This window comes from Oratosquilla oratoria, chromosome 21 (assembly GCF_046742065.1).
Source record: "Oratosquilla oratoria isolate Oo_2021 chromosome 21, ASM4674206v1, whole genome shotgun sequence".
NCBI classification, from domain to species: Eukaryota; Metazoa; Arthropoda; class Malacostraca; order Stomatopoda; family Squillidae; genus Oratosquilla; species Oratosquilla oratoria.
Window position 1 is genome coordinate 17,563,660 of NC_134797.1, and position 20,521 is coordinate 17,584,180.

General features: G+C 42.2%; 1 protein-coding gene across 1 annotated transcript; it reads right to left on the reverse strand.

Annotated features, from left to right (window-relative positions):
• Positions 1–2,140: 2,140 nt before the first annotated feature.
• Mcm5 (Minichromosome maintenance 5) lies at positions 2,141–20,170 on the reverse strand. Its single transcript, XM_076204357.1, has 13 exons — positions 19,934–20,170; positions 19,703–19,829; positions 17,757–17,885; positions 15,651–15,823; positions 14,868–15,023; positions 11,942–12,023; positions 9,468–9,905; positions 8,488–8,805; positions 7,485–7,600; positions 4,555–4,683; positions 3,735–3,877; positions 2,641–2,768; positions 2,141–2,480 (listed from the first exon to the last, which is right to left on the reverse strand). Exons 1-13 carry the CDS (start codon positions 20,086–20,088, stop codon positions 2,379–2,381), a joined length of 2,196 nt encoding a protein of 731 aa, XP_076060472.1. The 5' UTR covers positions 20,089–20,170; the 3' UTR covers positions 2,141–2,378.
• Between the last annotated feature and the right edge of the window lie 351 nt (positions 20,171–20,521).

Here is a 20,521-nt window from a genome sequence, read left to right on the forward strand (position 1 = left end):
TGCAATGGGGGGACGGAGAGGGGGGTCGCCAATTTAATGAAGCGGCCTTGCAACACTGCTTCTGACCCAGGGCATTGGACAAGGTGCAGGGATGACCCGTCATTCAGGAGGTGCTAAGATAAGAGGGAGGGTGTGGAGTGTATTCAGGGATGGAATGGGTGGGAATGATTTTATGCCTTTTTCTTTTTGGCTACCCCCCTTGTAAGGGGAAAAAAGCCTTGGTATATGTAATTTGCTGCCACATTCTCCCCCTGTACCTTACCTTACTTATACTTCCATTTATCTTCAACTTCCTTCTTCCGCACACCTTTCCAAATTATGTCACAAACTTCCTTAAGCCTTGATATATACAAGCACTGTGTTGTCAGCAAACAACTGGCTTATCTCTTAGTTTTCTCCATTTTCTTTAACCATCTCCAGTCCATTACATTTACTTTTCACACCACCCCACCAATGTATAAATTGAAGATTCAAGGCAACATAACTTCCTGCCTACCCTGTCATAGACCTTTTCCACATCCATAAAGGCTCAAAATCCATCCTTACCTTTTCCTATGCCTTTTTTTTTTCTTCTTCTTTTAGGAATTTCCCCTGTGGGGCTACAAGGAGAAATGCCTAGTCCCAATCCCCGTCCCTTTCTTCTCACCTCTTACGATCCAAGTGGGAATACTTGGTGGCAGTATTCTTTTCCCCCACCACAGGGAATTCCCCCATCACAGAAAAGGAATACTCAGAGGAATGGTACAGGACAGCAACAAGGGGTTGGAGGACAGCATAACGGAGGGACAGTCGTAGTATAAAAGTGTCATCATTTCTCTATGAACAGTTTTTTCCTCTATCATAGACAAAATGATGTGTGGCTCTGGTCCGTAGGGGCGCCCCATATAGACCCTAAAGTATCAACTGCATGCTACTTTGCCACAATAACAAGCAGCCAATACCCCAGACGGGGACAGTGGACAAGGTGCAGGGATGACCCGTCATTCAGGAGGTGCTAAGATAAGAGGGAGGGTGGAGGGGTGTGGAGTGTATTCAGGGATGGAATGGGTGGAAATGATTTTATGCCTTTTTCTTTTTGGCTACCCCCCTTGTAAGGGGGAGGAAGCCTTGGTATATGTATGTACCTTTTCCTAGCTTTCTTACATATCTGCCTAAACACAAAAATCTGATCCATGCAACACCTACCTGTCCTATACCCACACTGTTCCTCACCAATTACTGTTACTCTCCTAATCCTCTTAAATCCCTCCCAACTACACTCAACAAAATCCCTCTAAACCTATTACTCACATTTGTCCCATTTTCCCTTGTAATGCAGAACTATACAGGCACTCCAGCACTTTACCCTCTTTTATAAAAGCTTTAAACCTTACCAACCAGTACACTATCACTGCACCTCCCTTTTTTAGAAACACCACATGACACCCATCTAACCCAGGAGCCAAGATGAGAGGAAGGGGTGTAAATGGGAGTGGAGTAGGTGGGGATGGAATGGGTGGGAGTGGATTTTATGCCTTTGTTTTTTGGCTACCTCCCTTGTAAGGGGGGAAAAAGCCGCTGGTATATGTACATATTTTTTAGGGGGTGGAGAGCACATCTTCTAAGCCATCAAATACAGTACATTTGTAAATATCAAGAAGTTCCTACCTGCTTCATTTTCTCCTTGTGCAACTGTATATCAACCTTATACCCTCCACTCTTAGACAACACCAGTACATCATTGACAAGTTACCTTACCAAATTCAAACAGGGAATCACTCCATAAATGAAATGAAAGTTTAAACAAATTCTTTATTAGCCTACATAATTTGATTAACTATATTCAAAATGGTTCTTGTTAACATGCGCTGACACCCTCCCTTCTGCCCCATGATAGGTCCTGTGATGAATGTTTGGGAGAACCATTTTCCTGACACCCATCTTCAAAACCTTTGAAACTTCTAGATAGATAGGGGGCAATGCCTAATCTCCTAGCTGAGATAAAAATACTTTCTTTTGTACAAAGTTAAACCATTACCCCCTCCCTATCTTTTTCACATAGTGCTGAAGTCCCAGCTGGTCCCCTCCTCCAGTTACCTGATGACAAAAACAGAACCCTACTGATACAACACAGTCAACAGTCTAGCACTTCTTCCTAGAGATACACATGGTAAGGTTTAAAAATTGTTGCTAGCTACTGTAGGGCTGCTGTTTTCTTGTCAGTGAAACTTGCGGGATCAATTAATATATCAACTACTGTGCACGGGATCATTGGCCAATTCAAAACAAAAAATTGAATTAGCAAATTTTGGCAAGTAATAAATGGTATTACGAATTAGCAAATTTTGGCAAGTAATAAATGGTATTGCATGTCCAAATTTCTGCTTCCCATGTAACAATCACTTGATTCTGTAGAGCATTTTACGCTGAAGTCTGTGCTGAAGTTCACCTCGTCTTATCATGAAATGGATAACTTTGTGAATTGCCCGCTCTGGGTATTTCTGAAAAAAAAAAGAGATGAAAAAGAAACAAAATTACAAATTTGCAAGTTATCTTTTGAAGATTTTTTTTCTATAATAATCTCCAATTCGTAAATTTTATGAGTCACTGACACAGTGAAAGAAATATGTACTCCATTACAACATAATGAAAACAAATTACCTGACGAAGGAAGTCCTGTATGATGGAATGTTGTGAAACCTGTGAACCAATGGCAAATCGTCGTTTCAACTGTTTTTCAATACGAGACAACATCTCCTGGTCCTCTTCTGTGGTAAACCCTTCAGCACCTACAAAAGAGAAACATTGACTAACAATAGTGAATTGACCCCTTCAATACGAGTCAAATTCTTGTGCACCGCAACAGATGCCTAATGTAGTATGCATTACACTACTCCCATTATAAAATATAAAGTTGCTGATATGTTACTAGTTCTCTTTCACTCTGAGTAATAATAAACACAGAAAACATTAAATCAGTTCACGGAATTTGGAGGTCACTTAGAAGCTACAAAATAAATATAACCAAGAAACCAATGCCAGCATCCTAGTATTCCCATTCGTGCCTCAGGACGCCTACATAGGTGTCATCATATGGAAGTTAAAAAACACACGTACATAGTTCTATGCTAAAGCTTTCAACCTCACCTATCTCATATCACACAGGCATAATTCCACTCCCATCCACCACCCTTTCTTCCCTCTCATCTTAGCTCCTCATGGATGACAGGTCATCCTTGCATCTTGCCCACTGCCCTGGGTCAGAGGCAATGTAGCAAGACATAGTACATCCACAGTAAGACCATTTAATTTAATTGGTAATCCCCCTCTCCATCCTTTCATGCAGAAATAGTGATGACAAGGAGAAATCCCTTCAGGCTGCACCGAAACATTATTCTCACATAAATTATGTGCTCCCTAACCCCTCTCCCTAGCCCCCACCCACTCCCTTCCATGCATCACAGCATCATCCATACACAGCCATTTTCCACTCACCCCTATCTTCTGCCTTCTTCCTTCCTTCCTCAACAGACATCTCCCTCTTGCTCAACACCCCTTTCACCTCATCTATTTCATGCTCGTTGCTCCCTCATGTTCACCCCATCCACCTGCCTTCCCCTTTTCCTTTCTTAACAGACATTCCCTATCCATCTCATCCTCAATCATATCCTCAGATTTACTCCATGCTTGCATTTTATGTTGTTGATCTTATTTCTGATGCGATGTCTATTTGTGATGGTTTAAAAATAAATTACCTGTAAGAGAACCGGACATTGCAGCATCTAAGGTAGAAACCTGGAAGAGCCTGAGAGCCTCATCAACATCCCCTTCTACACAAAATGGTTCAAGACGCATCTTAGCTAGAGATTCGGAGATTCGAACAATAGCTTCCAATTGCCTGCAAAAAGGTAAAACAAAAAATTACTTAAAATACATATAGCAGGGGAAGTCAGTTGAGGAAGGAAAGGAAAAGACGGAAGATAGGGGTGAGTGGAGAATGGTTGTGTATGAATGATGCTGTGATGCATGGAAGGGAGTGGGTGGGGGATGGGGTAGAGAGGGTGAGGGAGTGTGTGCAAATGATATTTTGACACAGCCCAAAGGGATTTCCTCCTAGTCCTCTCTTTTTCTGCATGACAGGACTGAAAGGAGGGTCGCTCAATAACTGAAGCAGCATTGCTGTGGATGTGCTGTGTCTTGCTGCCTTGCTTCTGACCCAGGGCAGGGGCAAAACACAGGGATTACCCATCATCCAGGAGGAGGCAAGGAAAGAGGGAGGGAGTGGTGGTGAATGGGAGTGGAGTATGTAGGGATGAAATGGGTGGGAGCAGATTTATGCCTTCGACTTTGACTACCTCCCTTGTAAGGGGGAAGAGGGCCTTGGGATATGTATGCACATAAAGAAGTAAAAGGATGTCATGTAATAGCTTTCATTCAGCCCTGAGCCTTCTTTTATCTATACATTGGAAGATGAAAAAAGACCATGAAGAAGAAAAGAACAAGAAATTATTATCATTATTCAAAAATGAAAATTAATTATGTTCAAGTCCAAAAACCAAAGCTACATGTGCTTACCTTACTGTGATAGGAATTGACATTCGCTTATCAGTCTGCGACTCTGCTTCACGGGTTCCTGTTCTCATGAGGACATACCGGTTCTTTAACTTTTCTCCAGCAACTTCAGATAATCTTGGACCACACCGGCTGTAATTAAAAAAATTTGCAACAGTGTACATGATGTAATAAACTATAAATAAACACACCTACACATTTCTATCTATATACCAAAGGCTTTTTCCCCCTTATAAAAGAGGTAGCAAGTTAAATGGGACACATACACTCCCATCCACTACCCTTTCCTCCCTCTCATCTTAGCTCTTCATGGATGACAGGTCATCCCTGTATCTCGCCCACTGCCCTGGATCAGAAGCAATGCAGCAAGATACAGTACACCCCCAGCAGGGCTACTTCACTTAATCAGCAACTTCCCCACTCCATCCCCTCATGCGGAAAAAGAAAAGACGGGGAGAAATTCCTTCAAGCTGCATCAAAATTTCCCTGCCCCTCCCATCTTATCATCATAATGGACAGCTGACACGCTGAGGTAATCGAAGAGTACTGGGATGGTTTAGGCATATAGAAAGAATGAATGAACAAAGACAGGCAATGAGTTTAGAAGGCAGAAATGGACGAAATAAACTTGAGGGGAAGACTGAGGCTGAGGTGGATGGACAGGGTGAAAAGGGCTGAGGGGAAGACTGAGACTGAGGTGGATGGACAGGGTGAAAAGGGCTGAGGGGAAGACTAAGACTGAGGTGGATGGACAGGGTGAAAAGGGCTGAGGGGAAGACTGAGACTGAGGTGGATGGACAGGATGAAAAGGGCTGAGGGGAAGACTGAGACTGAGGTGGATGGACAGGGTGAAAAGGGCATTGGGTGCAAGAATTAATGTCTCATAAGCAGGAAAGGGAGTGGGTAAGGGATAGGTGTTAGTGGATTATGAATGGATGAGTAACTGACATGGCCTAGGTTATGAATGGATGAGTATCCATGTGAACAAGTTGTATAGACACGGTAAAGGAAACATGGACTGGAGGTGAAGCTTTATTCCTGACGTTTTGTCTAACGACTTTCTCAAAGGAATGAGCATACTAGAAACATACAGAGATTATAAACCGCCTCATGGCTCAAGGGGGTGTGCGAGCGTATAGCGCTGCGTCCTGATTGGCCCGCTGAGACAGCCAATCACGAAGCGCTATATTCGCTGAAGATTTGGCCCAGGTGAAGCTCCCAGCCTTATTGTTGATATTCGGCAGCCACGGCACTCAGAGGTGACTCCATTGCAAGGCCACTGTGTTGAAGAAACTCCTCTGGGGTCACCTCTGAGTGCCGTGGCTGCTTGCCTCTTTATGGAGGTCCAAGAGAAGGACCACTACTCTCATATCATAGGAAGGAGGGCAATATGGCTCAGGTACGTGGACGATGTTCTTATAATCGCTCCGAACAGGACAGACCTGGATGACGTCAGGAGTCAATTAAATAGAGTGAATCCGCACATCCAATTCACTATAGAAGAGGAAGAAGAGGGAAAGCTTCCGTTTCTGGATACCCTATTAATAAAGACAACTGAGGGCCTCCTGTTCAGGGTTTACAGAAAGCCTACGAACCGTGACGACTTCATACACTACCTGTCGGCACACAATGAGAGGACGAAAAAGGGGGTAGTCATGGGCTTCTTCCTGCGTGCCTACAGGATATGCAGCGAGGAATTCCTGGAAGAGGAAATCGAATACATCATCGCGGCCTTCTTGAAGCTTGGCTACCCCAAGGGCTTAATCCTGAGCTTAAGACGAAGAGCGGAAGAAATAATCCACACAAGCAGGTTAAGAGAAGGCAACGCCACCACAAAAACATCATACATGGCGCTTCCTAACTCTGAGAAGGTAGGAGACATTATTAGAATGCTCAGGAGCACGGAAGTTAAAGCAGCCGTAACATCGGGAACGAAGATTGGTGACATGATAAAAAGCGGGACTAAGATGAGGGGGAGAGAAGACAGCGTCGTTTATAAGATCCCATGCACATCTTGCGATAAAGCATACTACGGAGAGACTTAAGAGGGGCCTTAACACTAGAATCAGGGAGCATAAGGCCGACCTCCGTCACCATAGACTCACCAACACAATGGTGGTGCATGTTGACGATTCTGGGCACCTCCCGCAATGGAACCGAGCCGAGATTCTACACGAAGGTATGGATAAGAAGATCAGAAAATCTATAGAAGCTGCGTACATCACCACTCGTCCGAATATCAACAATAAGGCTGGGAGCTTCACCTGGGCCAAATCTTCAGTGAATATAGCGCTTCGTGATTGGCTGTCTCAGCGGGCCAATCAGGACGCAGCGCTATACGCTCGCACACCCACTTGAGCCATAAGGCGGGTTTATAATCTCTGTATGTTTCTAGTATGCTCATTCCTTTGAGAAAGTCGTTAGACGAAACGTCAGGAATAAAGCTTCACCTCCAGTCCATGTTTCCTTTACCGTATCTATACAATGGATGGGTAACTGACATGGCCTAAGCCCTATAGGTATTTCTTCTTGTCTGTTCAGTAAATTCTCAAGTGGATGTGGGGGGGAAGATCACCCTGTAAGGAAGCAATGGGGGTAAACCAGTTTCATTTATCAAGCCTTGCTGTGTAAGTCATGCTACATTTCCTGTCACAAGTAATGGGCAGGGGGACAAGGTTGATCACAAGGAGCTCAGATAGAAGGGTTAACAAGTGGTATTTAGATGGGTGTGGGACATTTGAAGGGTGGATATATGCTTCAACTCATTCACCCCTTTAAAAGGGAGAAAAGTTTATTTTGGCATATGTATGTATGCTTGATATTTTGCCAGCTGACATCCTTGGTGCACTGTTTTCAATTTACATGCATTTGCAAATTTTGTCTCTTAAATGTTACCTGCTGAGGATGAATTATGCAAAAAAAGTACTACATACCTTCTGCAGTAATGTATATATTTCTTCAAGAACTTCAAAGGTAATTCTCCTTCTGGTGTTTCATCTATTGTTTTCAAGGCATTCAAATGGACATTCATAACATGCTTGGCAAGAGTCTGCAATAATAAAAAATGAAAGCTAATTTGTTATATCAGGCACCTTTGCATTCCTAAGTCCAGTACAGTACAGTATAAGGGGTATTACTCCTTGTTGCAAAACTTTAGTATATACCCTGTTTCCATGCAATTTCATTAGTTGCAAGAAATCCCCTCAGATTGTGTTTTACAACTGATATCTATCCTAGATGTTCCCAGGCAATTTATATGCCGAGGTACAAGTACCCCTCAATATACGGATGGGTTAAGTAGTAAGGAAATGACTCAAATGTCAAACATTTCCTCAATACAAATGTATAATCAGGGTTACAGGACAAAGCTCTGGCCTGTCTACAAAATCTAGAATTCTTTATGTGGAGAGTAAAAGCATATATCGAGTGACAATGTTTCTTAGAGTCACAGATCACTTCTACTTCCACTAAAAAATAATTAATGACACAGATGAGAACATCACTTTAGATTGCATCTTTCTTTTATTCATTGACAATATCTCAAGTTACTACTTTTGTACTTTCTTCCCTGCTCAGCAGACACACCACATGTATCCACATCCCACTTCCAGTCTTACTCTCGAGCTCACTCCATTCTTGGTCTCCATACTATCTTTGCAAGTATTTCTTTTCATTTCAATACACCCCAACCACAAAAGTAATCACCATTCTACCCTATCTGACAGCTTCATTCCCATGCCTATTTGCAAATTTAAATCAATATTTGACTGACAGGAGTGGTCGGTCAGAAACGAGCAAAGCTCTTATCCAGTCTATTACAATTATATAAATATGTATACATAATACTCAACTAGATGAAATACAGATGAACAAAGAAAATATCTAATTTCTCACAATATCATACAATCAACCCGAGAACACATCTTTTATACTCACCGTATCACGAGTTTCATCATGCTCATCTTTGACAATGAATATCATGTCAAATCGAGACAGAATGGTGGGCATGAAGTCTATATTTTCTTCTCCTTTGGTGTCGTCCCAGCGACCAAAAACGGAGTTAGCAGCGGCAAAGACAGAGCAGCGAGAATTAAGTGTTGTTGTGATTCCTGCCTTAGCTATGGAAATAGTCTGCTGTTCCATGGCTTCATGAATGGCTACTCTGTCATCTTCCCTCATCTTATCAAACTCGTCTATGCACACAACACCACCATCAGCCAGTACCATGGCACCTCCTTCCATCACGAAATTTCTCTGAAGAAGAAAAAGTTACTATAATATTTATATTCCAATAATATTGTAGAACTCTTTTTCATCTAAAAATGCTACATTCAGTTTTGGCTGATGCCATATGTACATACATACACATACCAAGGCTTTTTCCCCCTTACAAGGGAGGTAGCCAAAAAGAAAAAGGCATAAAACCATTCCCACCCATTCCATCCCTAAATACACTCCACTTCCCTCCACCCTCCCTCCCATCTTAGCACCTCCTGGATGGTCATCCCTGCACCATGTCCACTGCCCTGGGTCAGAGGCAGTGTCACAAGGCACAGCATATCCATATGTACCCAATATATAGTGTATCAAGTCTTACTGACAGGAAATCTGCAAATCAACAGTCCCTGGGCCCTCCCACATCTCTGTGGGAAGAGTAGTGGACTGATGTTTCTAGTGTATTAGTGTATGACTGTTTTTATGTCAGCACCTGAGAGTCAACCCCTCAGGGCTATACCTCCAGATAGAAGTGAGTGTACTCATGGAGAGAGGCAGCAAAGAGATAATTTTCTGTCTGTCTCACAAGATGACCCTCTGCAGGATCTGTTGTCAATCCCACCATACCTAGGATTCAATGGACATCTTACCTAACATATATCACATACATGTAGCATTGCCAGCATGACAACATATCTTACCGAAACTGGGTCCCTTGTGACCGATGCTGTCAAACCAGCAGCAGAGGAGCCTTTCCCTGATGTATAAACAGCAATTGGAGCTACTTTCTCAACAAACTTCAGTAACTGTGATTTTGCTGTTCCAGGATCTCCAAGAAGCAATACATTAATGTCTCCTCTGCGGGTGAGTCCATCAGGCATACGTTTCCTTGAGCCACCAAATAAGAGCGTGGCCACAGATCTTTTAATGTCCTCAGATCCATATATACTTGGAGCAATGCTGCGGGCAATCCTCTCATATACATTGGGAGACTGAGCTAGTCTTCGGAACTGTTCCTCCTCCTGGGGTGTAATTCCAATTCCTGATGTGTAACCTTTACCTTCCTGGTCGACCTGAATTCCAGCAACCCGAAGATATGGGGCCCGAATACCAACGTCAACCCTCTCCCTAGCACCTCTCTGTTGAAGAGTATAAATAAAAATTATATTAACATTCATTTTTTTCTCAACATGCAAGGACTTTCGTATACATACACTAATCAAAACCCCTTTCCCCATTTAAAGAGAGTGGCCAAGTCAAAGCACAAACCCATTTCATATACATTAAAATCCATTTAACACACTTCCCATCTCAGTACATCATGGATATGGGGTAATCCCAGTCCCATGCCACACTGTTTGGGTCAAAGGCAATGCAGAAAGACACAGTACTTCCACAGTAAGCTCCAACATTCACTCAAAACAATTTACAGAACAGACAAGAATAACATTCCTCTGAGAGGTTATCCTTTCATCCACAGACCATTTTCATCCATGCACTCCCCCCCCCCCATATACTCCACTCCCGTCCACCCCTCTCCCACCCTCTTTTCTTGGCTCCTGGATGATGGGTCATTTCATTCCTACACCTCGCCCACTGCCATAGGTCATAAGCAGTGTCGCAAGACACAGCACATCCACAGCAAGGCCATTTCATTAAATTGGCAATCCCTTCATGCAGAAAGAGAGGAGACAGGGAGAAATCCCTTTAGGCTGCATCAAATTCTTTTTTCCCAAATACTCTTTCACCTCCCACACACTCCTTTTCATGCATCACACCATCCATAACCAACCATCCTCCATTCATTCCTATCTTCTGTCTTCTCCCGTCCTTCCTCAATAGACATTCCCCTCTTTCCCAATGCCCCTTTTACCCCATCCATCTATCTCATCCTTAGTCACCCCCTCATGTTCACTTCTTCTACCTCTGCCTTCCACACCTTTTACTAATTTTTCTTCACTCATTCTTCCATGTGTCCAAACCATCCCAATACTCTTTCATCAACCCTATCTCCCAACTCCCTTTCCACCTCCATTCTTCTCCTCACCTTGTTTCTCACTCCATCCAGCCTAGTAACCCCTATCATACCTCTCAGGTACCTCATGTCAAACACATTAAAACCCCTCCTCTCATATGTTCCATATTCCTGCCCAATACAGTGCTGTCAGCACAATCACTCCTTCATACAATCTCCTCTTAGCATCCATTCCCAAATGCCTATTTTCATTACACTTTTTTATCCCACAAGACACTTGATTCTCTCGATCTACATTCTACTTCTACCTCCACTCCTCCCTTTTCACCCTACACTAAATAGCCTAGCAATACTTCAGATACAGCCAGCACACAGAAGACGCAGAGCACCTATCATTAGTTGGACATTCCCTCTTTCCCGACTGAAAATCTCTTCATCGAGTCATTTGGACTAAATTGGCCAAGGCCAATTTCCAGGTGACTGTGGTCTCATGTAAAAGACTAAAGGAAATAGAATCAATTCATTGCCCCAGATCTCTCTTGCAAGAAACCCACATCTCCCAAGTAGCAGACAACAGCCACTGGATAAGTTCCATAGATTCAAGGAAGAAATACTGTGAGGTCTGGATATGGTGAGGGTGGGGTAGTGTATGCTAAGGCATTAGACATCTGTGTGAAGCTTGCACTTGGATCAGTTTCTACAGCCAGACCTATTCTGTGTTGGTATCATTTTCATGCTGGATCATCCCTATTCTTTTGATCATCTACCCAAAACCTTTAATCCTTGGTTAAATCTCAAGTTAAAACTTCAGCTTGTCCCCTTTTCCCTTGTAAAGTGGAACTATACAGGCACTCCTTCAGTCCTCCGGCACTCTACCCTCTCTCCAGCAAACATTAAATAACCTCACCAGCCAGTCCACCATCACTGTACCTCCTTTTTTTTTAGACATACTGCATGGCATCCATCCAGACCAGGTGCCTTGGTATATGTATGTAGAACTTCAGCTACAAATACATACATACATATACCAAGGCTTTTCCCCCCTTACAAGGGAGGTAATAAAAAAGAAAAAAGCATAAAATCACTCCCACCCATTCCATCCCTAAATACACTCCCCTCCCCCCCATCTTAGCACCTCCTGGATGACGGGTCATCCCTGCACAAGCTACAAATAACTTGACAAAATAGAATGGAACTTACCGAAGACTTCCCTACTTTTTTGATTGAGTATATTCCCAGAACAGTTATTCTATTTCCTGGAACTACTCTCTCACACAGGTACCTGAAAAGAGAGTTAAAGAAGAAACTAATTTAATTATAGTCATACATACATACATCAAAGGCTTTTTCCCCCTTACAAGGTGCAGGGGATGACCCGTCATCCAGGAGGTGCTCAGATGAGAGGGAGGGTGGGAGGGGTGTGGAGTGTATTTAGGGATGAAATGGGTGGGAGTGTTTTTATGCCTTTCCCTTTTTGGCTACCTCCCTTGAAAGGGGGGAAAAAGCCTTGGTATATGTATGTATGTACAAGGGAGGTAGCCAAAAAACAAAGGCATAAAAATCACTCCCACCCATTCCATCCTCACATACTTCACTTCCCTCCCTCTTATCTTTGCTCCTCTTGGATGACAGGTCATCCCTGCATCTTGCCCACTGCCCTGGATCTGAAGCAGTGTCACAAGACACAGCAAAGCCACTTCATTAAACAAGCAACCCCCCCCTCTTCGTCCCCTCATGCAGAAAAAGAAGACGGAGAAATCCCTTCAGGTTGTGTCAAATTATTTTTCATATATACTCCCTCACCCCCCCATCCATCACAGCATCATCCACAAACAGCCATTCTCCATTCACCCCTATCTTCTGTCTTCTCTCATCCTTCCTCAACAGACATTCCCCTCTTTCCCAATACCTCCTTTATCCCAACCATCCATATCATCCTTAGTCACCCCCTCATGTTCACTTCTTCCACCTCTGCCTTCCACACCTTTTACTAATCTTTCTTCACTTGTTCTTTCCATGTGTCCAAACCATTCCAATATTCTTTCATCAACCCTATCTATCAACTCCCTTTCCACCCCCACTCTCCTCCTTGTTTCTCACTCTATCCAGCCTAGTAACCCCTACCATAATTCTCAGGCATTTCATCCCAAACACATTTAAACTCTTCCTCTCTTATGTTCCATGTTTCTGCCCAATACAGTGCTGTCAGCACAATAATTCCTTCATACGTTCTCCTCTTAGCATCCATTCCCAAATGTCTATTTCTCATTACACATTTCAACCCCCCAAGGCATTTACTTGCTCTTAATACTGTCCTTAAGTGTGTACAGGGTATTCGACAAGGGATTAGAAAGGAGGAGCATGGTGACAGACCTTTTGATCCATAACTAGGTCTGATAAAATAAATAAATAAATAAATCTTTGAACTAGGTCGGATAAAATAAATACATACATATACCAAGGCTTTTTTCCCCCTTCCAAGGGAGGTAGCCAAAAAGGGAAAGGCATAAAAACACTCCCACCCATTTCATCCCTAAATACACTCCACACCCCTCCCACCCTCCCTCTCATCTTGGATAAAATAAATAAATAAATAAATAAAAAATAAATAAATCTTTGAACTAAAAAAAAATTTTTTTCTATTGAAATGGGTCGGAACAGCAGTTCCACCGAAAAGTGGACATCACTGGGTATAGTTGGCTCAGTAACATGGTAATGTCTTCTAAGGATGAACGCAGGACCCTGATAGGCTAAGAGAGTGGCATTGTTGCCAAAAGAATTGTAAAATAAACTTAGTATGGAAAAGAAGTGGATAGCAGCAGAAGATGTAGGAGACCAGGGAGGTGATGCCCATACAGAAGAAATGAGCCTTGAGAAACCCATGGAGAAGAGATTGTATGAAAGGATGACCAATCATCCAGGAGGGGTGGTGAATGGGAGTGGAGTATATGGGGATGAAATGGGTGGGAGTGGATTTATGCCCTTGACTTTGGCTACCTCCCTTGTAAGGGGGGAAAAAGCCCTTGGTCTATGTATTATTTTTCTACCATAATTATTTCCCCTACCAAATTATTATTTGTTAAACTTTAGCAAAGTTTCAGAGTACATACATATACCAAGGCTTTTTCCCCCTTCCAAGGGAGGTAGCCAAAAAGGGAAAGGCATAAAAACACTCCCACCCATTTCATCCCTAAATACACTCCACACCCCTCCCTCTCATCTGAGCACCTCCTGGATGACGGGTCATCCCTGCACCCTGCCCACCGCCCTGGGTCAGAAGCAGTGTCGCAAGACACAGCACATCCACAGCAAGGCCGCTTCATTTAATCGGCGACCCCCCCTCTCCGTCCCCCCTTGCATATAAGGAGAGGACGGGGAGAAATCCCTTCGGGCTGCGTCAAAATTTACTCACACATACTACCCCACCCCCCACCCATTCCTCCTCATGCAATCACATCATCCATATACAACCATTCTCCACTCACCTCTGTCTTCCGTCCTCTCCCTTCCTTCCTCAACAGACCTTCCCCTCTTCCCCAAAGCCCCCTTCACCCCATCCATCCACCTCATCCTAGGACATCCCCTCATGTTCACTCCCTCCACATCTGCCTTCCATACCTCTTTTACTAGTCTTTCTTCACTCATTCTTTCCATGTGTCCAAACCATCCTAATATTCTTTCATCAACCCTATCTCCCAAATCCTTTTTCACCCCTGTTCTTCTCCTCACCTCCTCATTTCTCACTCTATCCAGCCTAGTAACCCCCACCAGAGAAAGACTGCAAATGAGGTACAATGGACATGTAGGGAGATGCAAGATAAAAGAGTAAATGGAGGGAAAATGCAAGTGATGCAAAGCAGCCTTTTTTTCTCATACCTTTTCTTTCTCACACACACACACACACACAAAAAAAAAAAAAAAAAAAAAAAAAAAAAAAAAAAAAAAAAGGAAAGCGAGTGTACACAAGCTCCCAACTGTTGGGCCTTGATGCGAAGTACTTCTCCCTGAGAAGGGAGGAGTTTAAACGGGTTTTAATTGATTGATCATCAAAATCAATATGTGGTGAAAATGCTCATGACTACAGCCCTCTGATTTAAAAAGCATTATCCTGCTCCCATTTCCTTACCTGTCACAGTACAGCTGAAGGTGACGGGGCATTTCTCCCTGAGGAAGGTTTTCAGGCACTTCCTGCAATTTCAGTACTTGGTAGTCCACGCAGCGGCATTTGTCTGGCACAATAAAGAAGGGATCCAAGGGGCACTTCGGACGTCCAGCCTGCTCCCTAAACAAGTTATTCTATTATTAAAACTCAATAAACCAGCGAGACCACTTTAACAATGTCAATGCAAATATACCTTACAAATGTTCTGGGTAACAATTGATAATATAATTCTATTCATCAAAGGATTGGAGAATGGTTGTACATGGATGATGCTGTGATGCATGGAAAGGAGTGGAGGGAGGATGGGGGGGGAATATGTGTGAATAATCTGATGCAGCCTGAAGGGATTTGTAAGGGGGAGGACGCCCTGGTATATGTATGTATGTATGTACATCTTACAGATTTTTGTATCTGGATGCAAAGATATTTTCACTGTACTTGCAGAGGACATTCTGAAAGGATTACTGATCAATCACATTATCCAGCACACACAATTACAAAGCCATAGAAGGGATGGGGTATATGAGAATTTGTGAGAAAAGTGAGGAAATTATTTTGGATCTAAAGGTGTGTGGAGCTTTAGAAGGAATCTACATGTAATGATGCTGGAGATTTAAATGCTAGAGTAGAAGATGAACTGGTGGAAAGATTTGTTGGAATGCATGGGAAGGAAGGAATGACAGCTGTTGATTGTGTATATATGCATGCATATATGTATTTATTATATACATGTATACAAGTACTTACGTATTACACTTTCTGGGCAATTGATATCCCTCAAGCCCTGGTTTCACATCAATATTTGGTATCGTAGCTTGGCAAGACCGACACTGTACAGTAAGGGTTTTTGCCTTGGCCTTCACACCTGAAGCAGCCACAACAATGCCTGCTACCTTCAACAGGTGACTTACTTGATCTGACTGCAATAAAAGAAAAATTAACTCGTATACAGGATATGACTGTAAACATAACTCTACAGCTGTGCATTCACTTTATTAAAAAGTTGATAGCAGCCGTCACCATCCACATTACCAATAAATATAATAAAGAAATCATAATAGTAACAGCATGCAAAAGTACAGAAATCTGATGAGGGAGTAAAGGATAGAATTGATGGCATATGTGTCACTTGAAAATCAGATATTTATGTCATATCAACTAAAGTGCCTTGGTTAAATTTATCACAACAGTAGGGCTCACTTGTGTCCCAAAGGATAACTAGATTATAGGAAATTTTGACTGATCAATAGAACTTGCAACTACGCGCTTCATCATGTGGATGTGCTTCATTTTTACATATCAGCCCAATATTACACTATCATCAAGAAAACTACTAGTTAGGACATCACTAAATCCTGTTTAGGTTAATAGTAATAACAGCAAGAGAAAGGTCACCACAAAAACACCATAATCTTTAAGACTATAGTATAACACATTATACTCTTGATGCACACCCAATTCTGTGGATGTACAACTACTACCCAGAATTTCTCACAATTCATTTGTAAATATCAGAAAACTTACTTTTCCGCTTGGATTGTTGTTGCTGTTCCCTAGACTGTCTGTCTGAGCAGTCCTGTCTCCCCAAGGAATGCCACGGCCGAAACAGGGTTTTCCCACAAATCCTTTATGGAGTTTATGTTGTGTTGTTTGTGTGTGTGATTGTGTATAATGCAGTCTTCCATGACGTGTTGAATAGTATGGGGTGAAGTATTACATCCTGGGCATTTGTCCACAATGCAGTCTGGTCAGGTGGACTCTGCCCTTTCGTGGGAGAGAGGATTCAGAGGATATCAGGGGGTCTGGCATGCAGCAATGCGTTGCCTCTTAGTGTGTTAATGGAGCAGTGAGTGATGTGATTATATGTTTCTGGAGGCTGGTATTTGGTGGTTTTGGAGGAAAATAAGAGAGTATTTGTGTGTTCTGCTATGTAGTGTAGCGGGTGTGGTGCGTTTGTGGAGGCTGGAGCAAGTGTTTGTGTGCCTCTCGTCAATGTGATCTTTGACTATGAGGACTTGTTTCATAGTGTAGGTGGTCTGTAGGTGTTGTATATGTACAGCCTGTAATTGTTTTTAAGGCTTTGTTTTGTATGGTCTGAAGGGTATTGAGGTGGTGTCCTTTCAGCAGTTTACTTTTAGGGAAGAGGTAGAAATGGCAGAGGGCAAATAGGGTGGTTGGAGGACAGTGGTAATTTTTTTCTTTTTTTAATCAGGAAGACCTTTACAATAAGTAAATCATATGTAGGCATGTTGTCATGGTGAAACAAGTTTCTTCTCTTCTACAGCTCAAGCCGTTTGCACCTAACATTTTCCTGCAGTCTTCCCAAAATCTTGTGGTAAAAGTTCCCCATGACATTGATCATGTGGAGTAAATTCCTTAGGAACTTCCATGAATATTAAAAATAATAATCAGCAATGACTTGATGTTGCTGTGATTTTTTTTTGGGGGGGGGGGGGGGGTGTAACATCGAGAGGATGGAGTCTTCCACTCTGAAAATGGCTGCTTTGTTTCAGGGTCATGAATGTACACCCATGATTCATCACCAGTTATGACTCTGTACTGGAAGTCCGAATTGATCCAAACTGTTGCTAACAGCTCAGTGCACACAACCTGATGGTCTTATTGATCAGTGTTCAAAAGAATTCATAGACAGAGAGGAACATGGTTTAACAAAAACAACAAAAGCTAACAAACACATGCACTCATGAAGATGAAACTTGGCAGACTGTCAGCCTAAATACACACATAGAAGTATCTAGTGGCAAAAGCTCTTACAGCTACTGGTTTGAATGGAATATTCAAATTTTCTGAAAGTCTGGGTGGTAGTAGTACTTATTCAACATCAACACTTACTTTCATATCCCGAAGGTTGGATGGGTTAGAATCTGATGAGAGGGTAATTTGGATGTCTTCAACTTCTTCTTCACCTTCAGGTCGGGGTGCTGTCACCTCATCTGCAACCTCTTTTGCTGCTTCCTCAAACTATCATATAGAATCAAACATTAATTGTATTTCCTTTCAAAAGTTAAGTCATACACTAAACATTTAACCTATGAAAAAGCACAATCCTATCCCTCCTTCTCCCCCCATAAATATGTACAGGTTTCCCCACTATACAACTGGGTCATGTGCCTGAAAACCAGATTGAATAACAAACGATCAGATAGCGAACTTAAGTTTTAATAGGATTTCATTTAATGGGGAGAGAAGCCTTAGCCTATAACAAGAGATATACAACACTTTTCCACGCCATCCAAAGAGGTAGTGTTATAGATGTGTTATCTATTTATTCAGTGGGTTTCCACGGTAAGCCTTTATCCACTGGAAAGAACAGAAAATGAGGCTCTGTAGAACGCCACTAGTTAACCAGTCCCACACCGCACATATCTATCATGGCTAGTTTTACTAAAATCTATTCTACTACTACACTCAGTTTCTGGACCAAACCCAACATCTATCAATTTAGACACTTACTTAACCTCTAAGGAGAGCTGACAGCTGTTCCCTTCCTACTTCTGTAAACTGGCAACACAAAAATGTCCCACATTAATACAATATGGACAACAGTTCAATATTTCTTCCCAGTGAGTATCACTGAAGTAGTCCCACCCAACTCCTTGAATTGCTCCACAACCCCTTCCTTGGTAAACACAACAAAATATTTTATTAATAATCTGTTTTACCATCTAAAGTTCATATCATCAGTTTGCATATACGTACAAGGATTGCCAATTAATACTGCTACGTTTAGCAAGACAGCAGTGTGAGGAACAATTGAAGGAGACCAGTCACAGGAACTACCATGACCCCAGCCAAAAACCTACAAGGTAGACTATGTATAAAATCAAGTAATTTTATTGAGTACCTCTGATTTCAAGGAGCTTATCAGTCCTAATGAATTTTTATTAGCTTTCTGACTGGATACTATGGACATTCAAAACATAGGATAAGCATACACATTGTTAACACCCTGGAAATCCCTTGTACTGTCAAGGCTCTATTGTTCCCAACTATGGAGTCCAACCCATGCTAATGAAATGTTAGAGAAAATACAGTGACAATTCACTAACAAAATATAGATCACTTATAAGATCACAGTTACTCAGAAAGGCTAAAGTGCCAAAATTTCTACTCTTTGGAGAGAAGACAGGGTAGGTACACCATAATATATCTATGAAAAATAATGGAGGGAAAAGTGGCAACTCTGACAAACCCCATAATGTCACAGGTGTCTCAACAGAGGCAGAAGCTGCATTGTCAACACTATTCAGCATGGCATAGCTGGACCACTGCAGTATAACAGCTTCAGATGGAGTGCTGCTAGACTTTTCAACTGCACCCCAAGGAAAGTCCGAGATAAAAAGGGTTGCTCAATGGACTCTTTCAAACACCAGTTGGATAAATTCTTAACCAAACTGGACGACACCATTGGATGTCCATACAGGCAAAACTCTTCAGTGAAGGTTGAGGAAAACTGGAGGCGGACATTAAGTGTTAGCCTGGTAGGATGACAAACCCAACAAACCAAATCAAGTGAATAGTCAGATGGGACCACTTTATTCTGGGAGAGCCAAGAGATCTACAAGAGAACCTAGACACCATTGCTAGCCACTGTGGGGCTATGATTTCCCATTAAAATTCAAAGAAACTATGATGGCACAGTTGTCTACAATTTCATGTCCAACTCAGGACCTTGGAAAACCAACCCCTAACACAAGAAACTCCACTAAGGAGTATTCATGAACTACATAATAATAGAGCAAAAACGCTATTTTCTCATACTAACAAAACAAACTTACCAAGGGAATATGTTCTGTTGGTGATTTGCTGAGTTTATCAGCCAAGGTATCGTCGAAGCTAGCCACATCTTCAAGATTCACATCAAGCACATATTGACCGAGGTTATACTGCCGTTTCAGAGCATCCCTGAATTAAGAAAAATTACCTGCCAGTTACACCTTAACTGTCTTTAATACATTTAGCCACATATCGACAGAAGTCAAGAAAGGCCATACTAACGAAGTACATACCTATACTTGTAGTTGAAGTTCCCTTCATGGAATTGTCTCAAGAACTCTTTGAATTTCTTCTTAACTGCCTGCAAATTGATCTGACTCTGATCATGTTGATCTTCTGAGGAGAAATTGTCGGAGAAGAAGATTCCTGGATCGTCAAAACCTTCCATGATCAAGCACTTTAAAAGTCAATTATCACAGTCCTCCTTGGCAACCGACAATGCCACAACACAAATGTGGCGGGAAAAGTTGGCGCGCACTTCTTTGCGCATGCGCGGTATGAGAGGATTGTTTTTGTGAACTTCATCCTTTAATCATACGTCTGGATGCTAAATCCTTCGAGCGATTTTTAAACGAGTAAGGAAGCTGTTTTTTTCCCCGTTTCAATATTCTTCATCCTTCATTTAGGGTAGGGAGGAAATGGGTTGTAACACATAATGCATGAAGGATCGAGATGCAGGTTTTACCCGAGTCGTCACCACAAAAGTGAAATAACATTGGTCTTGTCGTACTTGTGTACTATTCACGCAAATTACATGCTGTGACAAACAATAAATTTCCAAAGGCTGAAAGTGATGGCATGAACAGTACCTGCTATAGTCC

What these genes read in the sequence shown, in the direction of transcription:
- Mcm5 (XM_076204357.1), bottom strand. Translation starts at nt 20,088, where the DNA reads ATGGAAGGTTTTGACGATCCAGGAATCTTCTTCTCCGACAATTTCTCC. An exon ending in TCACAAGGGACCCAGTTTCG is followed by an intron (nt 8,806 to 9,467) that starts GTAAGATATGTT and finishes TTTCTTCTTCAG; the next exon opens with AGAAATTTCGTGATGGAAGG. An exon ending in TACAGGACTTCCTTCGTCAG is followed by an intron (nt 2,481 to 2,640) that starts GTAATTTGTTTT and finishes TTTTTTTTTCAG; the next exon opens with AAATACCCAGAGCGGGCAAT.